Source organism: Telmatherina bonti, assembly GCF_933228915.1.
Source record: "Telmatherina bonti genome assembly, chromosome: 23".
Lineage (NCBI taxonomy): Eukaryota > Metazoa > Chordata > Actinopteri > Atheriniformes > Telmatherinidae > Telmatherina > Telmatherina bonti.
The window spans coordinates 8,382,663-8,408,767 of NC_136632.1; the positions used below are offsets into that span (position 1 = coordinate 8,382,663).

Consider the following 26,105-nt stretch of genomic DNA (forward strand, 5'->3'; position numbering starts at 1 on the left):
CAGATGTATTCCAGATGCTGCCGACTCCAGAAGCTACAAATGAGCTGAAGCAGACACAGATGTTCCTCAAACACACCCAAGCAGTGCAAAAAAAAGGAAACAAGTGGTCACTGGATGTTGAGTACACACACTAGGATGTAAAACACGAACTTAGTCCTCCAGAGAAGAAGAAGAAACCTCTCTTTTTACAGTGACAAAGTTCAGGCTGCTTTATAATTAAAGCTCAGGTGGTGATTATTCTCCAACTTAGACATTGTTCTGCTTTGAATATGACCATGTGTGTTTCTTGCTCCTGTGTGACACATGAAACTCAGACACTTCACAGGAAAGTCAACTTTCAAGATCTGGCAGAAAAAGGCTGCAGAAGCGTGCTCGTCTGTGCACTTACGTCCTGCGGGACCTGGATGAAGGCGAAGGTGTACTCTGTGGCCTGTGCTGGCAGGGTCCTGGTGCTGAAGGCCGGAGGCATGGCAGCCAGACGGGTGGTGGACAGAACTTCTCTCTGCAGGAGGACGAAGGAAGGACAAAGTTACACTGGATCCTTCACACCACATCTAACAGTGGAACCTGTAAAGTTTACTGCTAAACAGTCGGAAGACATTTTATGACCTTTAAGCATTGAATTTTCATTAGTCCAAGTATGAGTTTGGGGTAAATGTGAAGAAATCCCTTTTGAGGCGTCAGCTTATGAGAATGTCACGTCATAGACAAGCCTCTGGCCATGGTGGCTCGCTAACACAAACCTTTACTTTCCAAATTTCTAAAAACCACAGAATGCGTCGCTCACATAAAGACAGAGCGTCATAACCTCAGAAGTCAGCGTGCAAAGTCACCCTTCGTTTTCCTTTCTTCCGGATCCTAAATCCGATTGATCTGCGCGACACGACGGCAGAAGCTAAGACAGAAGAGCATGATGAATGCCTGCAGACTCAGGAGTCACCTTATAATAATTTAACAGCTGTTGCTACAGCTGCAGTGGAGACCCTTTCAAAAGCTCCAATGGCTCGCCACCTTCGCTACAAGCTAAGTGTAAATATGACCAGAGATAGTCGTCATTTAACATAAAACAATCAGAAATGTTTGCAACGTCACCAGAAAGTGATTTACTAGATTTCTCTAATGAAATATTTCCAGATAGATGAAAGGAAGTGATCAGTGACTCGATCACTGCAGGCTACGCTGATGGCACGTCAGACAAACATCAGAAGTTGGGAGTTAATTTAATGACCTCTCGTATCTCAGGTTAATGCCTTCATTGAACCGTGCAGTCTAGACAGAATACCTTGAACATTCATTATAGATAAAATGTGAAGAGTTATCGTCACATATTAGACTTTGATGGCACTTTGATGCAGGCTTAAAAAAAAAAATGAAATGACAAAAGTGCTCTGCTGTGTTTGCTAATGATCCCATAATAATTCAGGTCCTGCTCTGTACCTGGGAGACATGGCAATATTGCCTACTAATAGCTCGTGACAAAGCCGGGGATGAAATTAAGGCCGGACTGACTCAGCCCGAAATGACGTAAAACTACAAGGAAGGAGGTGGCGCGCGGATATCAGCTTGTCTTTTCTTTTTTTTTTTCCTGTGTGCACCAGGTCTGCCTGGGAGAATCACACTTTCAGCAAGATGCCAGGATGCATCGCATCTGCCAGCCGAACCTCGATCTGTCCCCTGCGCTCTGAGGTCACTCGCAAACTGTGCCGCTGCGGTGCATCATGGGAAAACTCCCGCGGGCTGAGGGTCGGCTGCGTGAGCCACTTGGTGATGCAAGCGTGTGCACGCACGTGGGCAGAGGAGCAGCTACGCAGTTACAACTGTGTAGTGTCTTCGTCATCACTACTAGTAAAAAAAAACAAAAAAAAAAAGAAAAGAAAAGAAGAGAGATGCAAGGAGAAAGGGGTGGTGTGTGTGTGTGTGTGTGTGTGTATGGGGGGGGGGGGGGGGGGTTCCTCCGTTTTCCTCTCGGCTACACTCAGTTGCTTCAGTAATAAACAATAAGATGGAAAACAAACAACCCGACACAGAAAAAAAAAGAAGCTTCTTTCTGCATGGAAATTAAAACAACTTGTGACTGAAACGGAGAAGAAATCCCTTTTCAGACGCTACATTCCCTTCAGCTGTATATCTGGCTGCAACAACCCCCTCCTCCAACCACTCACCCCCCCCTCCCTCCCTCTGATGTGCTCCGAGCGCCAAACAGCACCATGTTTTAATAATGACACTCCAACTCGCGGCCTCAAACTTTACTCACGTTGCCGTAGTCGATGTAGAAGACGTGAACCTTTGCCGGCGACTCCACTTTCTCCACTCTGGCTCTGTACCTGCAGCGACAAGAGAATAATTGGGAGAAGAAGAGAGAGAGAGAGAGAGAGAGAAGGGGGGGAGTGGAGCAGAGGGGAAACAGAGATGAAGACAGAGGGCACAAGAGGAAAAGGAGATGAGTAAATGATTCTGTGCTTATTTCCCTGGAGAGAAGGTGTTGGAGAATCTGTCTGTTGTGATCGGGGGAGAGGAGCAGGAGAGGATGAGCAGGCCGGGGGTGTTTAGGCGAGTGGAGGAGGAAGGGGGTGGGGGGGGTACGGACACAGAGGGGATCTATCAGAACATGGGAGAGCTGTAAAAATTGCACGGAGGTCTCCTTGCAATAAAAGCCAAATTCAAACCTCTTTTCGCCTCGTAGCAAATAACGTTAGCGCCTTAGTGCTAATCAGAAAAAAGTGCACTTCCCCCTTTGTGATCTTTGATTTTCTAAGCTCCAACTTGAATAAAAACAAAGGAAATTACAAGGACGTGTAATTCAGTGACATATTAAAGCTAATGTATTCATAAGTTACATAAAACCTTTTTCTGATACTTGATTCGGCGCATCGCTCCGTCTGACCATCGCTACGACCAATAAATGAGGAAAAAGCCAAATAATTAGGCCTACATGGATGACAAGAGACGGAGGTAAAACTGAATAAGTGATGAACAAGGAGGCACGGACGATTGCAAACAGCAGGAACGGGGAAAAACGGAGAGGTGGAACGGAGGTTTGATTCTCGACCGCTCGCTTTGACTTTCCCGCTTTTTCTGAGAGGCTTTGAAAGGTGGCCAGTTTTTTTTAGCCCCTTAAATAAACAAGTCAATGTTCTAAATGCATCACAGATCCGGAGATATGAACTCAGAACAATGCAAACATGGATAATTATCTCGCCGAACAAAACGAAGATGATAAAACGATGGCGGACATGAGACACGCGGAGCCGGATCACTGTTCTACTGGCTAGCTAACAAAGCTAGCTTACTTTCAATTTGACAATATATCGAGGATAAAAGATCTGATGTCACAGAAGGACCTGGGAAAACTGGTCCAGGCTTTTTATATTTAGTCAGATTGATTACTAGGGGTGGGAAAATCGTACTGAAAAAAATCAAATATCAGGATTTTTTGCTTCACAATTTTAAAATTGATTTTTATTTTCCAGAAATGTATAAAAATAATACATTATCATTTTTTTTCCTTTCTTAAATTGTTTTTATTGATCTTTTTACTTGTCTTCTTGAGCATCATAGCAGCAGAACGATGGATTACTGTGTTGTTTTTTCGTCATTGAAATTAGGAAAAATGACGAGCTTAAAGTTTTGTACATTTTTTTTGTTTTTAGTTTACAAAATTCAGCGATATCAAGGAACCGTGAGAATCGCAATTTAAATCGAATCTGCACCCAAAAAAACTAATCGAATCGGGATGAAAGCATATCGTTACAGCCCTGTTGATTACTGTAACACACCTGTAACTGTAAAACATCTCTTAAACACCTGCTGCTAAGTCAATAGTCTGCTGCTAGAGTCCTCACTAAAACCAGGAAAGTGGACCACATCAGTCCAGTTCTGAGGTCTTTACATTGGCTGCCTCTCCATCAGACGATAGACTTTAAAGTTCTGCTGCTGGTCTATAAAGCCCTGAATGGTCCAGGACCAAAGTAAATCAGAGATCAGAGATTTTATCAGTTCCTAGAGTCAAAACGCGACATGGAGAAGCTGCATTCAGCTTCTATGCTCCTCATGTCTGGAACAAACTCCCAGAAATATGCTTTATATTTTTAAATATTTTTAAATAATGTTTTATTGTCTCTGTAAAGCACTTTGAATCATCGCATTGTTGAACTGTGCTATAGAAATAGGCTTTAAAATTCCCACTGACTGCTAATCCTTTACTGGTGACACGAGAATGAACTTATCTGAAGAGAAAAAAAAAAAATCAGGACAAGAAGTTGGGAGGAAACGGGGGGGGGGGGGGGGGGGGGATCAGCACCTGCGTGAGGTTAACATTGGTTTTTAATCAGTTTCATAATCTTTTTTCACCGTCACCTTCTCGACAGACTCTCTCCCCTCCCCTGATCGCTGTGACTTCTATGTGTCCCCATCACCGTCTGTAAACTGGAAACATCCAGTGTGTGTGTGTCACTGCAAAGCAACTGCTGGCTCTCAATGTCCAAAGCAGTGGCAGAGCTAATTCTAACCCCAGAGTTGTCTGGACTCGATGCGTCTCAGCCTTTAGGTCAGGGATCACCAATCCTGGTCCGAGAGGACCAGTGTCCTGCAGGTTTTCCAAGTGTCCCCGCTGCAACACACCTGATTCAAATCAACGTGTGTTTAGCAGACATGAGCAGAGCTTGTCTGAGTCTGAGATTGGAGTTTTCCAGCAGGGTCACATGGAAAAAACCTGCAGGACACCGGTCCTCGAGGACCAGGATTGGTGCTTTAGGTGAACACAGAGAGAAACACATTTAAACCATCATCTGGTGAATTTTTTAACATCCTTGTTCAGATAAAAGGTTTCATTTGGAAACGTTGGGGTCTTTTGAGACTCATGCATTAAAACATTTAGTAAGAATGAAGCGTACAGAGTCTGCAATGACTGAACTCCCTCAGCAGGGCTGCAGAAAGCAGACAGGACCTGCTTGGACAAAGAGACAAACTGACTTCTAAGCTACGTTCACGCTGCAGGTCCTTTCTCATTGGCTGCCGGCTTTTGCTACAGTGGAGAGCATCATGCTGCCGGAGTTTTCAGGCTCATCTTTCGGGACTGTGGAGGGCTGATATATCCAGGTGCATGCATTGGGGCGTCTTCAGGGTGCACGCCTGTAGCGCATTCTCTCAAAAATCAGAGCGTGCATTTTGTTGAGTGCAACTGGCCAAAGCGGCTTTTAGTCTACAGAAACTGCAAACATCTTTTTGAAAGTAAATTTTCAGATTCAGAAAGATGTCAGAAGAAATCTTTGGCAAACACTGAGTTAATGCTCAACTCTGTTTTCATTCCAGTGGTTTTTCACATTGCAATTTAACGTGTAGAATTATCACCAGCAGAATACTTTAAGAAGGAAGGCATCGTGGGAAAATCAAACAAAAAATCAAATATCAGGATTTTTTTATTCACAATTTTAAAATCTAATATATATATATATATATATATATATTTTTTTTTTTTTTTTTTTTTTTTTAACAAAAACAAAATGCTTAAAATAGATTCTTTTGTTTAAATTTTTTTTATTTTTTTATTTTTTTAATTTTTAAAAATAAAAAAGAATCCATGATAAACTTTTGTCATTTTTATTGATCTTTTTACTTGTCTTCTTGGGCATCAAAGCAGCAGAATGATGGTCTGTCTACTGTGTTGTTTATTCCTCATTGAAATCAAGAAAAAGTGAAGAGCAAAAAATGTTTTGTACATTTTTTTAAAGTCTAAAAAAAAAAATCAGCTATATGAAAGAATTGTGAGAATTGCAATTTAAATTGAATCTGCACTCAAAAAAATCGGACTCAAATCAAATCAGATCAAAAGCAAGTCGTTACAGCCCTAATAGGCATACATGATGTTGTACAATTAGCACAGCGACATGATGCTCCATCCACTGTCTACAGTTGATCTTGTAACATCGCGCCTCCTCCTGCGCAGGTTTGTGATTTCTGTCTCTGACTGCTTTGAAAAACATCAGATATGTATCAAGTGGCCGGGCTCCGATTTGCATCCTAAAAAAGATCAGATATGGGTCATATATGTGGGGTGGACGGTTGGATTTGGGTCACTTTTCCTTACACTGTGAACCTCGAGGCCTCGCCACCCAGCTTGAACAAACTCAAAGTCCAAATCAGCACCGATGCAGATCTGACTTGATCCTGTTAAAAGTGATTTGTAATATAGCTGATCCTGCTAATGTTTAAAGCCAGTGAGCTACTTCAGATATTGAAATGCACACTGACCATTCACCGTCTGCAAACTTGGCTATGCAGTAGTCCCCTCGGCGTGCAGAATAGGATCCTTCCACAGGCGGCTGATTGGCGATTTCTGCTCTCATGGTCTCCATCAGGCTCTCCAACTGACCTCCTAATGCAAAAAAAGGAAGAGAATCGGGATTAAGTTCACGGCTCTAGTGTGGAGTTTCTATCATTTTCCTCTGAAACAGATGTTTTATTCATTTATTACCACTTGGTCTAATCAAAAAATGGAGGTTCCATCCAAAAGACAAGTTATAGATGATGCAAATTCACCAAAATGGATTCAAACTTTAATGTGATTCTTTACAGATATTAATCTCCAGACAAGAGCAAACACTTTGCTCTTATTTGTATGTTAACCCGATAATGTGACTGACAGCATGAGACTAACTTCCTACTGAGCTCCAACAAAAACATTCATTCAGACGCAGCTTCCCCAGGCACAACGCTGCTTCATGTGCAGCTTTACATGCATTTTATACCAAACTAAGACTGCAATTACTGTTTCAGACAAGACGTTCTTATTGGTAATTAGGTTTTTATCCTTCTTGTTATAAGAAGTAGAGATTGTTAACCACAAAATACATCAGCACTAACGGTATGCTGCAAACACAACCAGGTTAAAAGTCACCTTTACCCTGCGCCACTTACAGACCCCCGAAAATACACAAAAATAATCGGTGACTTTTGTTGCTATTAAGCCCATTAGTACTGTGCAGCTTATGCAGGTTTGACCCTGGTGGTGAAATGGAGCTTTGAGTTAAGCCAGCTCCCAGTGGGCCTTTATGGCCTATCAAGCCATTATATCATGCGCGGCAGACCTATTATGTTGGATTCAAGGCGAGAACGTAGCTGTCGATATGGTGGGAGTCGGAGGAATCAGAAAGCGAGGCACAGCTTCGTGTGGAACCAATGACTTCGCTAAGTGGCAGCCTGATTTGCACCCATCAGTTGCGATTGGGAAGGGAGAGGGGGCTGATTGGGAACGCCACAGAAGATGTGCACCTCAAAGTGAGGTCGCTTTTCAGGAGTTTGTGCAGAAACGACAGCGTGTTTGTGCGTTTCGGAGCATGTTTATGCATGCAAGTGTCTTAGCGTTCCCAAGTGGCTGTGCGTGGGGCCGTATGAAGTGTGTGGAAGCAATCACAGCAGCTGGTTTAGTGAAGTGGCCCACGTGAATTTCAAAGGTGATCTCTATGCGGGTCGTTTTTGAAAATCTACCACCTGGAAGGGGGGTGTGTAGGAAAAGAGGGGCCATATTAGTGTGTATTATTATGATCCACAGACTGATATATAGATGTGTGCTTGAAACGCAAAGCGTGGCTTCACAGGGAACATCTTAAAACAGCAACATGCCTTCACCCATTAACATGTTCTCTTGCAAACAAATGCAGGCAGTACATGTGTGTGAAGTTCTGCTGATGATGCATGTTATTAGCAAACAAACAGCTTGCAGGCGGGCACCGTGCTCTTTTCTATTTCTGTTCTGCTGCTGCTACTTGTCATTAACACCTCATATTATTTATGCTGGTGGAGAACAAGGAAACATGAATAACGATGCTGTTTTTTTTCCCCCCACAGTTATCTGTGCTGAGACAGGCAGGCAGCTGCCAGCCAATAGCAGAGGAAACCTACATTTGCATGGTGTCAGACTTTGAGGAAAAACAAAGAGGAACACTGAGGGATGCAGCAGAAGGAAAGCTGGGAGCTCAGTTTGAGTCGGGGCAGTCATGGTAAGAGTTGTGCAAACACCTTATTGGACCCCCACTGCTACATAGACTGCTGATGAATGCAGCATACATTCACACCTTCAGCACTTTAAACCCTATGCATCCTTTTCTATTAATACAGCACAGAATAAACTTGTCATCTTCATGCCTGCATCAGCAGCCCGGTGCTTTTCCAGAAAAAAAAAAAAAACCCATCCAGCAGCATTTCACATGGCTTTTCCCCACAATGAGCAGTCTGAAACAGCGTGCAGTTGCATTAATGGACGAGCACGCGGGCGTTTTTGTGCGAAGCCGCAGCTCTGACACAGGCAGCAAGGAGCCCGGAGGGAATCCATAAGTCCATCCAGTTCAAAAGGAAAACCACAGCTGTGGGGTCAATCTGAGTCAATACCTTTCTTTTGTCACACCAGCGTGGAGAGATTTCAAACAGTCTGCACCATCAAAAACGATGGACTAATAAGAATCGTCATGGCAACGTAATGGCTTTAAAAGGCAGATCTGAAGGAGTTCGCCGAGAAAACTGAGGTGAAACGATGAAACAAGCAGATGCATCCTCTTTTTTCTTTTTTCTAATTAACAGAAAGCAGTTTTTGGCTTCATTCATTGGCTTAATTGAATTTCCCTTTGGGGATTAATAAAGTAGTTTTCATTCATTTCATTTCATTAATGCGGTCATATTTACACTGTCCAAAGCTGGGGCCAACTTTAGCTTTGATTCCAGCTCGTATTCACGCCATTTTTAACACATTTACTTCTATCCAGAACCGCTTGGAAACAGTTTTGTCTTAATGGGGTTCAAGTCAAGTCCATGTATGGAAACAGTGTCTCTTTTTTGCTGAACCACTCTTTCACCTAATCAATGCTATTCTAGTCATCTGGGAAGATGGAATAACCTGCTTATTCAGTGTTTTCAGGTAGTCAGCTGGACACATAATGTTGCTGAACCTAGACTGGACCAACTGCAGCACCAGATCATAGACTGACCCCGTAGGATTCTACAGTGGGCCCTGTGCAAGATGTCTGCATCCATTCATCTGTCGCTCTTCTTCCCTTGATGCCCCATCGCTCTGGAACAGGACTAAGGAGACCACTTAACCGCTTTCCACTGCTCCATAGTTCAGTCTTTTTCTCCAGCAGTCTCACTGCGTACACAGCTGTTTAGTCCCAGAGTTCCCTTCGCATTATGAATGACTGTTACTGTCATTACTATTAAACAGTCCTGAGTTTGGTTGTTTTTTTTCCCTTTAAATTTCACTTCATTTATATATTAGTCGATCATGATCATTCAAGACTTTTGCACTCACATTTGGTCCTGCAAGATGATGTCCCCCACAGTTTTTAGTCCAGTTTTAGTAGTTTCAGCATCTCCTTAGATGCTTTCTCTGCCATGAAATTCACCCTTGGAAACAGATCCAATGTTCTCCACAGTTGTTTGATAAAAGGGAAGCTACTCATTGCTTCAGTTAGGGTTAAATTTTTGGCATCTGAAACATCATCAGCCATGCAGTTATTACCCAACAGGATGCTTAGGTAAACCCTGGTGGGAACATCTTTCTTGTAGACGGGCGTTGTGTATTCCAGTTTCTATGAGCTGGTTATGAATGCACCATGAGCCCACAGACTAACAGGAATTCTTTCAATTCCCAAAGAAAGGCTGAAAGAAATATTTGTTTGACTTCATTACTCTGACTTATTATTTGGTTCGTGCTCAGAGCAATTTACTGTAAAATGCACTTCTTCTCCGTCTGCTGTACTTCTAGTAGACAGTCGATATGTTCAGCTGAGCGACTGTCAGTGTGCAGAGTTAAATCATTTGTGTCCGAAATGACATTTCATCAAACAGCCTTTCCTTTCAGCATCCGCAGACTGCAAGGTGTGTTTGATAATATGCACAGTACAACGCTTGCATTATCAAAACTCTGAGTTGGGATGTAATGAACTAATTAGCTTCTTGGATCATGGATCGTCTCATCCATCAATGAAAAATCAAGTTCAAGCTGAAGCTTTTCCAGAAAAAATGAAAAATTCAAAAGGCATCGACTTCAACACGAAGGGAAAATCCAGCAAAATAAGGTGTGAAAGGATCCTTGAATAAATGACCACAATTACAACTAATCTGAGTGAAACCAGGGTGGAACAAAGCCTTACATGCCGCAGGTGAGCAGAGAAACAATCAGCCATCTGGTGAATCGAGCGAACCCTTACGGAAGTGCGGTCCCAGGGAAATTCGCCATGAATACAACAACCCCTTTGGAAGGAAGTGCGGCTAGGACTCACTGCATTACAGAAGCAGATTCCTATTTACTGCTGGCAAAGAGACGACCAAATATCTGCTTGCAGAAGGGGGTAAACCGTGTCAAGCGTGCGTGCTCATTTCGTGTAGAGAGAAGAGCCAAAAGCGGCGATCCAAAAAGCAGCCGAGCCACTGACTGTGTCTGATGCCGGCCAAATTCTTTTTGTCTTCATCTCCCTATTCTAGTTCCCCCCCCCCCATATCTTCTTCCTCATTCTGTGATTTGTTTATGCATCATAATAGCTGCAGCTGTTTGTAAATGGTATATAATTACATTCTGAATGCCCAGTGCATAGCAAGACAGCGATTAGGCTTGAAAACAATGGTGAAGGTAGAAGGAGAAGGAAGGGGAGGGGTGGCAGCAGTTTTACAGGGTGGTTATGATCATATTTGATTATTTAGACACACGGTGTGTGAGCAGACAAGGGCAGGAGATGCAACGAATGAAAACGCCAATGAAAGCGGTGGATCAAGTGGCCTTTTAGTAGACATCCCCCGGCTCTAGTGAATTCTATTAAGCTGTTTACGAAAGCCATTAAACCACAGAAGGATAAATAATCACGGTGTGACAGCGGCACGGGCCAAAAGAACAGTGGTCGCTTATGAAAGCAGTGGAATTTACATCTTTATAAGACTAAAAGAATTAAGACACAAATTGGAGAAGGTCTATGAAAAGAACACCTGCCAGGAAAGCAAGCAAGCGTAGACATCAAACCGAGCAATAACTGGCTATAATTGACAAAAATGAAAAAAAAAAAGGAAAGCAAAGCCTGGAGGACAGAAATGGAAAATGATACATTAATGTTTTGCCCCAGAGGTTTGGATACTTTCACAAACGCAACAGAGCTTTAGTTGTGTGTCCTACGAGTGGGACTGACCGTGCACGCGCATATTCTTGAGACAAATGCTCACAACTTGTTTTAAGCACACAAGAAGCATCTATTAAGGAGTCAATGCGCTTTTCAAACTTTATTGTGAAATAAAATGTGACCTCAGGTGTGACAGAATTGCAAAGGAACTTCATTTCATATACATGTCATACTACTGAATTGGGTTTTTAAAGTATTTGTACATATTTCCACTGTAAATATAGATTATAAACCAATCTGTGTGCATTTCCTCTGTTCTTTTAGTGTTGTCGTGGAATGGTGGTAGACAGCTCTGCGCTTGAGCTCGTCTGTTAGCGTGAAGAGCTAAATCTGGACAGGCTTCATCCTCTGGGGTACAAATATGTCATACTGTATGGAAACAAGCCATCTCTAAGAGATGATTCTTTACTGAGAACAAGAAGAGAAAACACCTGTCAGAAAGCCAAATCACAACAGGCGGGTCTTTATTTTCGTGGGACATCATGTAGACGACCACTAAATAGGACCAATGTTCTACAATTAAATGAAGGGGAGGTGGGGGGACAGCATATAATGTAGTGGTGCAGACCAAGTATGCCATGACAGATGTGGAGCTTGATGTAAGTAGAAGAATGTTGGGAAAAAAGTGAAGAACATAGTTGATCAGACTATTTCTGTAATTTATGCACACATTACTCACACATGTTCATAACTACCCAAGAAGGTCAGAAGGCTTGGATGTCTGTCGCCATCTCTTCCAGGAAAATTAGAACAATGCCTGAGTTACTGCATGTTTAACCAATCCAGTCAAAGAGGAGAGAAGTCCCGTAAACAGGGAATAAGTTTAGAAGTGAAGAGGGTGGTTGTGGATCTACTGTTGGACCCAGAAACACGCCAACCCATCAGGAAAAGGCCTGCTTTGCCAGAAGGCTAGTCTGGCCCTTTGTATGGGGTTAAAAGGACCAGTTTTGGACAAAATAACAAGACAGGAGTTTCTTTTTGTAGTCCAGCTTTGGCTGTTTTGTACCAGACATTCCACCAGCACGACAAATAAATCATTAATTTCTTCAATCCATATCAAAGGGATAGAAACAGATTTTTAATAGTCATCGGAAAAGCCAAGGCTACTTACGGAAGGGAGCTGTAAGTCTCCGACATCCAGACAGCTTGATCAAAATTCTTTAAAAGGAAAAGTAGGCTTGTTTAGCTGATATAAAGATATTTAGACGGCTTCTTTGACAAGTTAGAATAACTTTTGTGAAACAGTAATAATTCTGTTTTCCTCAGTTTCTATATATCTGCTCCTATTGAAGCTATTTCACTGGAATCTAAAAAAAAAAATTGATGTACAGCGGGAAAATATGTGAGTGATGTATGAATAAATGACAAATTCCTTTATTTTTCATTGACCTTTAATTTATTTCCTGTAACTGATGTTCAAATCATTTAAATGCTTGATTTAAAAATTAAATTCCATTCATCCATTTTCTGCCGCTTATCCAGGGTCAGGTCACATAAACAGAGAGCTTTGCCAAAAAAGTTAAATTGTAACTTTAAAATGAAAGGCTTTTTGGAAAAAAAAAATGTTCACAAACATACAAATCCTTTAAAAAAAAAAAAAAAAAAAAAAAATCACTACATTAGGCTAAAATAGAAACAATAAATGATACTAAAGGCAGAGTTTTTTTGAGCTTTGTAAGATTCTGCTAAACAAAAATCTCTGGAAAAACAGACCTGGGCTTGTCATGACCACTCTGAGGTGGAGGAATGCCTTTGACTCAGGACATGTGAGAGATATTTGGAAGGCAAAAGGCCATGCTGACAAATAAAACATCCCCGCAGTTTGGGTTGTAATTGCCTGAGAGGTCTGGAGCAGCAGACACGCTGCCCATGAGTCTGATGGTCAGGGAACCGGCATCCTCTTGGGATGCAAGAGAAAGGCCATTTACTTCCTTTCCTGACTGATGTTTTAAGTAGTGTCAGCATCTGCTGTGCGTTGAAGGAGACCACCATAAAAAAACAAATGATCCCACTGCTTGACATATACTGCTCCACTCCCACTAGAGAGGGATATGGATTGCATCTCATGTGAACCCCCACCACCACCACCACCGCCGCCAATTACCCTCCTCTACTCTCCTCTTGCCAGCAGTCTGGAGCCTTTTACAGCAAATTACCGTTTCTGTAATTGGAAAAGCCATCACTGAAAATGTAAACAGAGAAAGCATCTGTGGCTCTCTTTTCGCATCAGTCTCTCTAGTCTCTCTTTCTGCCACCTGTCGAGACTCGCTGGCTGAAGCTGGAGCCCTGATTTGATTTCGAGAAGCCCAAATATACTCGCAGGATGGACTCAAATTCTCGAAATGTGCTCAAATGCGTGCACATTTGACCAATTTTGAAGAGAACCCTTTTTTTTAACCTTGGGGAGGTTAAAAAAAACGTGTCATCCATCCATTCAGCTCGAGGTAATGGACCCAAACGCTGACATTAGTGCAAATGGTGCTCGCTGTGGTTGTGAAGAATGAAGACGCTTATTTTCCACCTGAAATCAAAAGCATGCCACCTCGTACCGACAGGTGAGCTGACCTTTTAGAAGCTAACTTGCGTACCTGATTTAATAATGAATGCCTTGAGAGGGGCGAGATCATCCAGGCAGGGTCTGACCTCTAAATATTGCATCTGCTGCAGAGGCAGGGAACATGGAAAGCGAAAAACAGCAGCATCAGCCGACAAGTCTACTGCAACCTTCATTTACCTGCTCCGCTACTTTGTTCTGTGTATATTTGATCAAATAGCACCGCAACAAGGCTTGGTACACACTTCGACTAAATTAAACATAAGACATAAAAGGATAAGGATACACTGCAAACAGTCTAGGTGAAGACTTCAGTTCTAAGTAGCGTTATTCTCACAGCCTGCCGAGGTTCTGAGACAGACTTCCTTTCATGGAAATAAAATGTAATTAAACTGGTTGTAAAATTAAAATTAATGTCGGTTTTTTGCAAATAAGCAGCTTTGGCTTCAATACAATTGCATACACACTGGGATGACAGTACAGCAATTAAAGCCATTCTCCTTTAATTCAATGGGACCATTAAACTGTTCACCATAATATTACTACAACTGTCACATTTAGGAATTTATCACACTTCTTGTCTTTAGCCTCAAATCTAGGTTCATGTTTCCACTGTATGATTCCTTCATCACATTGTTCTCATAATTAACAAAAATTACCTCAAAGTTTTCTGGGAAATAAAGAAAAAAGATTGTATCAGTTGTGTAGGAGTTTAGCATCTCTTACCCTGAATTACTGAAGTCTGATGCCTGTGTTGGGAAAAAAAAGCCTGCTTTATGACAACTGTTTCTCCTTGTGCTTTTCTTGTTATTAAGATTTCCTCCATAATGAAATCATCACTTCGCTGCATTGACATGACATCCAATTAGTGGGGCGCTTCTCATCATCAACCCAACTTTTGGCAGGAATTCTTTTGTCTTTTAATGAAAGCAACACCTTAAATAAAGAGGAACAAATGAACTAGTCATTGTAGAAATGTTCTGGTAGCGCCAAAGAATCCACAAAATGTCAAAACTAGTAGAGTTTTATTTCAAACAATAGAGGAGAGCGTGGCTTCCATTAGTAGCGGAGTCCGGCATCATTAGCTGGCGAACAGCTGCTGTGTGCAAAAGGTAGAAATGTGAATAATGTGGACGGAGTGGCACCTGGTTGGGGGTTGGGAGGGGGTGCACTTCACTCATTATGAGTCTGTACAGGTGCCAGGAAACAAGCGCTGGACAGGATGTACTGCCAACTATGCCTCAGATGAGACTTGGGGTGAGCAGAAAATGCATGTTTGTTGGTTGGGGCCCGGCCTGGCGATGCAGTACCAAGGAGGGGACAAGTTAGTGAGGTCCTGAGCAGGAAAACGGTGCTAGCTGGTGGGATACGTCGCTCAAAGGCTGTTGCCCAGCAACGCAATCTGTTGGCTAGGATAACTGCTGCAGAGAGGAAGTAAAATATCAGACTGTTGTACAGCATAAATGAAAATGAGCTGGAGTGACTTCAGCGACAGCTTTTTGGTGTGTCTTGCTGAAAGCCTGAGCTCGGCTTTCAGCATGACACCACCAGGGGCTTCACCATTTTTTTGATTTTGGGACATTGGGAAGAATGTGAACTGAAAAATACGATGAAGACAACATGCATGTCCAGTGGTGAATCTTGACAGCCTTTTTCTGTCACTTGGTGCAACCATACTTGAAATCATTTTCTGATGATTATCCTTCACTCAGCTACCAGGCCAGCTCTCCTGGAGGCACGCCAAGGCATTCCTGAGTCAGCTCAGAGATGTGGCTTTCTCTAGTTCCTCTGCTTTAAGGTCTCCTATATCCTGCGACATGCCCAATAACATGTCCTCAAGGAGATATCCAGAAGGAGTCCTAACCAGATGCCAAAACCATGACAACTGGATTCTTTTGATGGAGAGAAGTGAATCCACACCAAATCATTCGCTCATCGCCTAAAAGTAGAGTGAACCAAAGCACTTGTATCTACAAGTAACACGACATAACTTTCAGACTACAAAGTTAGACATTTATAATGTACATTCCTGTAGCGGTCATTGCACAGGAACGTCTCCAGGCCTAGAAACTGCACTTCCCCTATTTTTCCAGTCCCAACAGTTTTATTTACAGCAGTATTTTCATGTACAGCAATGCATGCTAGCCAGTGAACACACTGGACATTTTGAACGGCCACCGTGGCAGATTTAGAAAATTAACCCAAGAGGACATTATCAGTACAGCTGTGACGATATGCTTTTGTCCTGATTTGGTTCTGATTTTTTTTGGGTGCCGATTAGATTTAAATTGCGATTCTCACAATTCTTCGATATTGCTGATTTTTGTAGATTTAAAAACAAAAAAATGTATTAATTTCTTTTTTGCTCGTCATTTTTCTTGATTTTAATTAGGAATAAACAACACAGTAGCCAGACCTGCTATAATTCCCAAGAAGACAAGTGAAAAAGATAAATAAAACAATAAAAATTACAAAAATTTTAAAATGGATTACTTTTATTTATTTGGGGGGAAAAAAAAGATTTTTCTCCTGATTCTCTATTTTTTTTTTTTTATTCAATTTTCCCACTCCTAATCATCAGACAGCAAAGAAAACAAAGATGGTAAGAACCAGAACTAAGAGTTAACATTTGACTGACTTTTACTGGCTGGAAAGAGCTCAGAGAAGAGACAGAATGCATGACAGATGCCAGCTTAACAGATGTCTGGGGATCCCTAAAAGACGTTTTGTACGGGGGATTTTAATTCTACTTGCTGTCATTAGATTCCACCTAGAAAAACTTTTAAACTTTAGCTACCTTTTACTTACGCTGACTCTCCAGCTTAGCAGTAAACCAACAACTTTACCCGGCTCAGAGTCACTTCCTTCCCTGTGCCTGGAGTGGCCTCTGTCTTTTAGTGTCCAAGGTCGCACAGATCTGTGCAGGTCCCCCTCTGACAGTAATTACATATAGCCTCCGGAGAGGGAACAACACACACACGGAAAATAGGGGGATAAAAGAGAGACAGCAGTACTAAAGAGAGATAATGTGTGTGTGTGTGTGTGTGTGTGTGTGTGTGTGTGTGGAGGGGGGGAGAAAGTGAGACAAAGATAAATGAATACAGCTTCAGATAAAGACCCTAAAATAAACTGAGGATTAAAGACCAAAATCCCTCAAGCTTCTCAGCGACTTAGAAAAAACTGTTCCTAACGTAGAATTAATCACTTAGAGCTTGTGTAAAGATATTCATATAGGAAAAAAAAAACACTTGCCTGTAATTACATGTGAATAATTAAAATAGTAAAGGGGGTAAAATGTAGAGCAGAAAGAGGACCCCCAGAGAAAAGAAGATATTAGAGGCTGCATTTCCCACCATGTTTAAGGATTCCTTCAAATGATGACAGAAAAGAGAATTTCAAGGCCGACGTATGTTCTTTTTAGCTCAACAAACAGCTGTAAAAGCTTTTCCAGACCACAATAAATAAATAAATACACCACAGTCTATTAGACAGCAGCAACTCCCACAGGGTTAATGGTTTGGAAACTATTTCTAAATATCAATGACTGTGCCCCCCGCCCCCATTTCATCTTCCCTATTCTACTCTGGTAGCTACGACCTACCTAGCACTCCATCTCTGCTCCAAACATCCTTCTCCTGCCTCAAACTAAACTCTCAATCAATTTCAAGGATATCTGCAATAGTTTTGTTAAAGCTTTTTATTGTTTACCATCTTCCACAATCATATGAGTGTCTGAGTTATTGTGCATCAACAATTCTTACTGGAGTACAATATTTTTTATTGCTTTTTCTTTTCTTGTTCACCATGAACGTTAATTTGTTCTACCTCTAGTAAATGCTCCAAGTTCTTAGTGTTGCTCCGCTTCCTGGTATATTTCACAGATTTCAGCTCTTTTCTTTATAACTCTTTGGCACTTTAATTTTCCTGTGTCAAATCAATAAAATGTATCTTATTTCACAGAGGCAACAATTGAGACAAACGGAGGTTTAAGTGCAGAAAGACAAATGACTCTTGACAGTTCAAGCTGTTTGAATCATTTTGTTTCTATAAATACAGCTAGCTTTCATGATTAGTTTTACATTCTCAATAAAAACTGAATTATTTGAGTTACATTAATTGCCTCACACCCATCATCATTATGCTTCAAGCAAAGATGCGGCTGTATTCTTTTGTATTCTTTGATGAAGATGTTGGCATTGTTTCAGGACATCGAAATCTACTTAGGCTTTTATTTTGTAGAACAAGGATGCCGTATTTTAATAAATTGATAATAAGCGGAGAAATGCAACGATGTGGTGACTGAATTCTGCGTTATGCACCAACTCTTAACCCTGTTCCTAGCTAACAGAAGTGGCGCCTGGTGTGGTCTTCTACTGCTGTCTTGTATGAGCAATATTCCCCATACCTTGGTTGTACTTGCCGTACATTGAGTTATTGTTGTCAATCACATCCAACCAGGTGTTCATTTCCCTCTGAAATTGACAAAGCGTTTTTACCAAGACTATTTATTTTTAAACTGAATTTTTCCTTTCCAACAACGATTGCCGTGTCTGGATACACACAGGACTGAATATAAACAAAATGTCTATACAGTTCCTTTACTACAATACATTATTTGAATGAATTGGTGCTAAACAAAATAAATTGGACAAATATGGATTATAAAAGTAATTGGATGATAAGTGGATAGTAAATTGGACTCCACCTTTAAAAGTGCTCCGAGATGACCGTCGTGAATTATTGCTGGACAAATAAAGCTGAGCGATTTGAATTAAGGCTGAGAAAACTGCATCAGCATATACTGGAACAAACTAATCTCACATGAACATATTTCACACTTTTAGGCAATGTGAAGGGTGTCAAAAAAATACGTTAAAATTCCAGCATTTCCAGAATATTTGTTGTTCTAAATTTTACATTTTATTTTAATGTTTATTTTTGACTACAAAGATAATGTCCCAGTAGGGAAAATGGAAGAAACAGTATTTCAAGCAAATGCACATTAAAGCTGGGGTAGGTAATCTTGCTCAGAGACTATTTTCACTTTGGGTGAAGTTGTTCCTCATCCTGATAGTAGTCTGTACATTTTGTAATCATGAACAATAAGAAATATAGTTAGACCCCTCAGTTTACTGTAAATCTGTAAAAACTCTGACCAATCCAAACGTTTGGAACGAATTGAAGTCGTTCATTTCTTATATTGCATAAGCTTCTTCTTCTGGCTCCCCTCCTCCCCCTCCAGCAGTGCATATCTGGTAGCCACACCCTGCATATAAACAGTGTGTTAGGATAGAAAAAATACAAAGTAGTGAAGAAGAAAACATGGCTGAGAAAATGCAGGAAGGATTTCCCCAGCTTGGTTTATTTGCCTCCTCCCGCTAAACAGCCGAGAAAGAGAAAATCATCGGTGGAAAAAGCTGCGAACTAGAAAAACACTCAGAGTGAAACCTCTGCGAAGGCCTTTAAAAAATTTCTGGATCCAAACAGTGATCCGGATCACCATCAAAATAAAATCAGTTCTTCCATTTTACATTTCCAACAACTCCTAAAATTGTAATTAAAGTCTGTCCATAACTTTTTGAGTTATCTTGAACAAAAACAGATAAATGCCGGTAAAAACATAACTTCTTTGGCAGAGGGAAGAAAAAAGCCTTGGATCATGCAAGGAGCAAAACCAGAGGGGGAGGAGCCAAGATTGGCGCTACTTTCACATCTTGCGAGCTCCCCAACATTACCTACTCCATCTTTAATCGTAATAAATATGGCAGGTAATGCAACCATTGTGCATCACATCTGTTGCTGGGTGTAGATTTGACTCGATGTCTGAGCTGTTGCCTTTTTCTTCAAGACTTCCCACAGCAAACAGGAGCGGTTAGAGGTTAATCGCCTTGGCCAAAGTACTTCACACATGGATGAGGACAGTCATAAACGCATATGAGGCCGAATGTCGCAACTGCTGTGGAACATTAGAGGCACAAACGCCAGAAGCACACACACGTCTGCACGTTCCTGGAGGTTGGCATGTTGTCATCAGGAGCAATCACAGGAGCGCTTCTGAAATCCCGCCTCCGCTTCCGAGCTTATCGAAGCGGAGACATTTCTTCACATCAGAAATTTTGTTGGAAAGCAGTCTGCTTGTGTGATTTTACAGGCCCCAACACTTTGATGTTCCCTTCCAGAAGATGGTAGGACTTAATGTTGCTTTGAGGGAGCGTTAGCGAAAATGAAAGAGATGGAGGGAGAAGAGGAGGGGCAACACGACGGGGAAGGATGTGGACCGGTCAGGTTCTGCTTCCACGCTGAGATGAACACTTTTTTATTTATTTATTTTTTAAAAACTAGCACACAAGTCTCTTGGTGGAAGAACAAGGGCCAATTAAAGGAAGAAATAAATAAATAAAACCCTCTCAGCATTGCTGGATCATCTAAGAAAAAAAATCAAGGCTTTATATGAGAAAAGATTGAATAACTCGCAGCTCTCCTGTCAAAATAACACTGAGAGCAGCAATAAAAGGAAAATGCAGTTTGTGTACAATTTATTTACATGCAACACTTTGGTTGCTGAAGGAAAATAAAAAAAAAATCTTTCTCACTTATTGATATGAGGAACGAATGAGACATATGCTAAAAAAAAAAAAAATTAAAAAAAATCAATAAAAAAACATTTTGATTTGATGTTTCAAGTATTTTATGTTTCCCAGGAGACCCTAAACTCCTACCCCTAACATGTTCAACTTTTCCCTGCTGGCTGTAAGTGCTACTGAAGGCATTAACCCCCCCCCCCCCCCCCCCCCCCACCACGACCTCAGGTTGGATTTCAGCCTCTTCACTGTGACACGTAATTCTCACCAATGATAAAAGCCTCGACTCAATTTGAGCATCGCTCCTGACTGACGGAGCCTGAAGCAGCCAGAGGCATTGCAAAGGTTTCGGACTGTGAGACGACTTCAGATGACCCGAAGACGAGAAGGTAATTCATACAACAGAGCTAAAGCCTTCTCACATTCATACATGATTGAATTATCACAGTATGAGTGTCAGAGTGAGTCAAAATGGCAGAAAATGTAATTAAATAAAATGAATTGTGTCAATAAGGTAAATTTAAAAGTGGTTAAAGTCATTAAAGTCTTATGGGCTCCAATAGTTGACAGATGATGTGCAGCAGAGAGGAAGACCTCTGAATTCAGGGCAGCACCTATTAACCTGGAGATGGAGAAATCTGTTCCATACTATGACTGGAAATATTTATTACAGTTGCTTGTTTTTCACTGTAAAGTTATTTTTAAAAAAACAACAGTTTTTAAAATGGCACTGAAGCTGTGAAATGACCTTTTCTCCTGTTTTTTTTTCTGCTCGTGCACCATCTGGAAACCTAATGAGGTCATACTGACAAACATCACGCTGTCCTCTGAACATTATTATGAACCTTTTCACTCTAAGATTCAATGTATCTAAGTAGAAATATATCTTAGTAGGTCAGTCAGTCACTATTTGGGGACGTGAAGGTGCAGAGTTCAAATCTCCTGCAAGCAAATTAAGTGATTTCTGCATGCAGGATGTTTGCAAGTGCTCTCTGATGTGAACAAAAACAAAAAAAAAAAAGCAGTTTAAATGCTTACAATCTGCTCAGAAAGCTGATTGCGGCCGTATTTCTTCATTACCCCAGGCATTCAGTAGTAAGAACAAGTGGGACGTTCTTTGTTTTCTCTCTCCTGGTGAGAGGGATGCTGCAGCAAGTGATGCGCTGAATGTCTGAGTGATGGAGATAATTGTCATTCATGAAGTCAGTCTGGTGTTAAAGGGGAATAGAAAGTGAGAAAAGCCTTGCTCGCATTTCTCCGTGGAGGAATTGTTGGGTGTATTTAGTGCAGGGCTGCACAGGATGATGAAGTAACCACTGCAGTATGAAGAAGAACACCATGTTTACACAGCCAATTTCAACCATTATTATCCAAGTCACATTGATGTCCTCACAAACTCCCTGCTAAATTCTGCATTTACCAGAGTTTGATTCTCTAGAGTTGTCACATCTTGCCAATATCCAACTCGCTTCCTTCCATTTCACACACATGACAGCAACAGGGTACCTGTCTCGACATCCTGGGCGTAGAAGTGGAGGGTGTCGGTGATTTCTGTGACATATACTGCTCTGTAGTTGGCCACGCGTTCCTTCTCCTCGGAAACATGCACGACCTCTTCCACTGGTTTCTCCTCATAGTTGGCCCAGATCTACAGAACACACAGAGTGCAGACAAAAAAAAAAAAAAAAAGGTCAGACACTGCAGCATTGCTAAACAGTTTCAAGTCGATGCATCAAATCTGGCCAGGAAATAGATGCTAAAATGGAAAATGCATCACGCAACACAGAGACTTGGCAATCCTAACGATGCAGAGACATTGCGATGTCCTTGACATATTTTAAATCTATTTTTCACCTGCCTGTGGCACTATAATGATTTGTGCATGTTGCACTACGGTGCTGATGGGGTATATTTATGAGAGGCATTAGAAAATTGGAGGAGTGTCGTGCAGGCATAACCGGCTTCAGTCATGCATCACTCATGCACCAGAAAGGAAACGTAACTCACTGCCATGATTCTTCCAACATTTAGTTTAAAAAGCAGCTTTCTCAACAACCAAAATGCTTCCTTAAAGCACATTTGTTCAATTTCACTTCCTTTTAATGGAGATATTTTAGAGGCTGAGTGACAGACAGGAAATGAAAATTAGACTTTAGTCGTGTCTTAATGGGTGATAATGTCACAAGTTGGTCAAGGATGCAGTCATTGATGTCCTTTCCTGAACGCAGCAGTTCATGTTTGTGTGTGTAAGCAGGTTACATCCTTCCTAAGCTGCATCAAGGTTAGTTCTTTCACCTCCCCAGGAGAAACAGAGGGCAGGAGGCTCATTAGGGAGAAGTGCTTTGCCTTGGGCCACATATCAAACTGCTTGGATGTCAGAAGGTGTGTGTGTGTGTGCTTCTTTGGTGTGCGTTTAGAGTGCAAAGGATGCAGCTGAAAAGAGTTGGTGGTTTTTAAAAAAGCAGAAGGCTGCGTGTTTGTGTACGACTTCAACGTGGCGTTAGCGTCGAGCGCTCGCAGACATGAGGCCGTCAGGATGAAAGGAAGCTCATCAAATCCTTGTGGACGAATCGGTGATGAGGCGGGGGCTGGGTGGGGGACTCAAGAAGTCAAAAAGTGCAACCACGCTCAAACTTTGTGTGGATCTACAGCATCTACTTTTTCATGTAAAAGGAGATGCAACGGCTCCGTTTTGACTAGTTAATCATTTAATGTTGTGATATTTTCAAGCTAATTTGATTAAATGGTTGTTTTGTCTCAACTCTACTGCCAAGGTAGTTTGGTTAATCATACCTGAGGCTTTGCTCCTCTGCTCGCTGGCATATAATTGATAAGTGTTTGCAAATGACAAAGAAATGAATGAATACAACTTGGACAAAATTCATGAAACCTAAAAACGAACGAGACCCTAAAACCAGACGGACGACAAGCCAGAAAGCAGAGTCGTGGGAAAAAGATTGGAAGTAAATGGGTTGAAATTCTTGTGGCTGAGGATGAGCAAGGTTAATGAAAAGCAAAAACGTAGCCAAGCTTTGTAAAGAGGAGGATCAGCCAATATTCTGGCGTGTACACATTTAGACATGTCTTCAATATTATTAAAAACACGCACACACCGATGTGCATACATTATAGGCACACCTAAATGCTGGAATACACAACGTGTGCTAATAAACATGCTTCCCACATCGCAACTGAGCCGACATGACTCGGCTTTTAATCAAACCTGCAGCACCAATTAGGGACGACAAAGATTAGGTGTCACCATTCATCAGCCTGGTGGCCATCACTGCGGCACTTTTAGGGTGGCAGCAAATGGCTGGGCTGCTGGACTGGACATGATGCACAGCTGCAAGGGCACAAGCCTTCCAAGAGCGTAAACTGGCCGGCATTCAAAACAACTATTTTATCTTTCTTTCGCCAATAATTAACCAAATCAAACATCCACCCGTCTTTAAAAGGTCACTTCATGTTTTTCTGCGCCATCCGTCATCTTTGGATGGAACAAAACGGCGATCTACCATTGTGGTGGATGCGAACCAAAGCAACACGAGACAGATTTCGGTTCACAGGTGCATCAAAACTGAGGAAATGTTCTGGAAAGGCACAAAAAAATAAAATTTAAAAAGAAGGAAATTCGTTCAGACAAGTTTCCTCTGAAGGTTTAAAGTAAATAAATGAAAAAAAATAAGAGTCATCTGTATATGTTATTATACTGGAGGTTAAAAATACAACTTCATTAGTAATAAAAAGGAAAACTTCAAGCTGTTTAAGTGAGGCTTGGCTCAACGCATGACATCTATAAAACTGTCAGTGTTGTCTGACTCCTGCATGTCCCAAACAGCATCTTCAGCTTGTCTGATGCTTAAACCAACATCTTCTGCAGCTTTTCCCCCTTCGAAAAGTCAAATCCCACATCCGTTTCCATCTTTATGACCACATTCTAAAACACTTTAGGAAAAGGAATGATTACAAACTTTCAGACACACCACAGCCCTTCATTTCTTTTTAAAGCAAAAATTCACGCATGCACACACTCATATGCACACACGTACACTCTGCCCAGGGCTGATGACCTTCCCTGAGCAGCCAACCATCCTGTTTGTTCCAGTTGGATGCCGGTATGCGACTGCCGTTTCTGCTGCTGCTCTGAAACTGCAGCCAGACAAGGCCAAGCTGCACGATATGATGAGAATCGGACCAGAGAAGGGAGGGAGAGAGAGAGAGAGAGAGAGAGAGAGAGAGAGAGAGAGAGGGGGATGTTTTGTGGGGAAAGACCAGCAGGCAGTTAAACTGGACCAGAAAGGATAAAAAAGTCCTGATAATGGCAGAACAAGCAGATCCTTACAGCTCTAGAATGATAAAAAAAAAAACAAAAAGACTTAGATGGGAGTAGGTGACAGGTGATGGGATGATTGGTCACCAGGCTCTCATACTGCTGGGTGACCATCAGAATCTTGTAATAAACACAAGAAATAGATCTCAAATGCACGTTTATATTTAGGGAAATGATCACGAGGAACCTTGTGAGGAAGGAAGCTTTTACAGGCACTTTAGAAACAGAGAGAAAAAGTCTTTTTTTTGTGCATAGACTTGCACATTTGTAATATAGATATTTTATATGCTCAAAAATATAGCTATACAGCACATTAAAGAAAGAGAAACCCCCAAAAAACCTTCTCTGGCCTCTGTAAAACCCCAGTGTTAAAGCTGCAACACATCAGCAGGTCCCATATTCTGCAGGGTTTAATTGCTATTTATGACAAAGCATTCTGGTAGGTTTGACGAGAGCAATCCAACAGCTCTAGTTATAAAGATAAAGCGGAGAAAATATGCTTAATACTGAATAAAACTCCTAATTTTCTTCTTAGCCATTTTATATGTACCCCCCTTTAAAAAAAAAAAAAAAAAAAGAATAATTTAAACCATTTTAATACAAAGTCCTGATCAGAACACAGCAGAAAGTTCACCGCTGTCTGATTCCAGCAGCTCACTGAACAAAGTTAGACTTCTGAAACAATACAGACTAGTGAAACCTGGAGGAAGATAAGAACAAAGATAGCAGCGGTCCGTCTTCTTGCGTGGGTTTTTAAACATAGCTTCATTGTTAATTCATTACCCAATCACACTTTGAGGACAATTGAAATCAATAGAAGCATGTTATTCATAAAAGTGCACTTTGTGAATCAATTTAGCCCTTATTATGTTCCTGATGAATCCCCTTTAGAGAGAATGGTTCATTAATTGAATTGAGGGCACGTTTTTTTTTTCCTCTCTTTTGGTCTCCCAACGCTCACTGACTGGCTTTTTCTACCCTCTCTCACTTCAAAAGGCTCAGGCTTCATGTAAGAACGGAGGGGGACCGCATTTCCTTCTGATTAAGTTCATCTCGTTAGGTGTCATTTGAGACTTATTCATACAAGACGAATGGAGACAGCATCAAAGTGAAGTAAATGTTCCACTGTTTCGAAAAGGAAAAAGTTAAGACAGTGCCTGTAATCTTTTTCTCCTTTTCAACCTTTTGCTTCATGACTGCATTTATTTTCTCATTATGCATCAGCATGGCTGTGATGTATTGTAGAGACGTTAATGTAAATAGGTCTACAGGAGGGTTTGATTGGCATGCAAAGCGAAGAGCAGCTCATTAAGGAATCTGCAACGGTGTCATGTTAATGAGTGGTCCGGGTTTGTGTGGCAGAAAGGTGGACGACCCCGGATTTCCCGCTCCTCCACGACGTTGTCTGTATCGACTAAACCATTATAGACAAGGAGTGATCAACGAGACAGACAGCTGCTTCGGTGAAAGGCACTTTGCCT

At 41.4% G+C, this 26,105-nt stretch overlaps 1 protein-coding gene across 1 annotated transcript in view; it reads right to left on the bottom strand.

Annotated features, from left to right (window-relative positions):
- snd1 (staphylococcal nuclease and tudor domain containing 1) overlaps positions 1-26,105 on the bottom strand; it is a 197,494-nt gene that overhangs the window by 21,343 nt on the left and 150,046 nt on the right. The window contains exons 18-21 of the mRNA XM_079263262.1: positions 21,798-21,939; positions 6,250-6,373; positions 2,255-2,324; positions 389-502 (exon numbers count right to left, since the gene is read on the bottom strand). Of these exons, the coding sequence (XP_079119388.1) occupies positions 389-502; positions 2,255-2,324; positions 6,250-6,373; positions 21,798-21,939 (450 nt within the window). The remainder of the gene's footprint in view (positions 1-388; positions 503-2,254; positions 2,325-6,249; positions 6,374-21,797; positions 21,940-26,105) is intronic.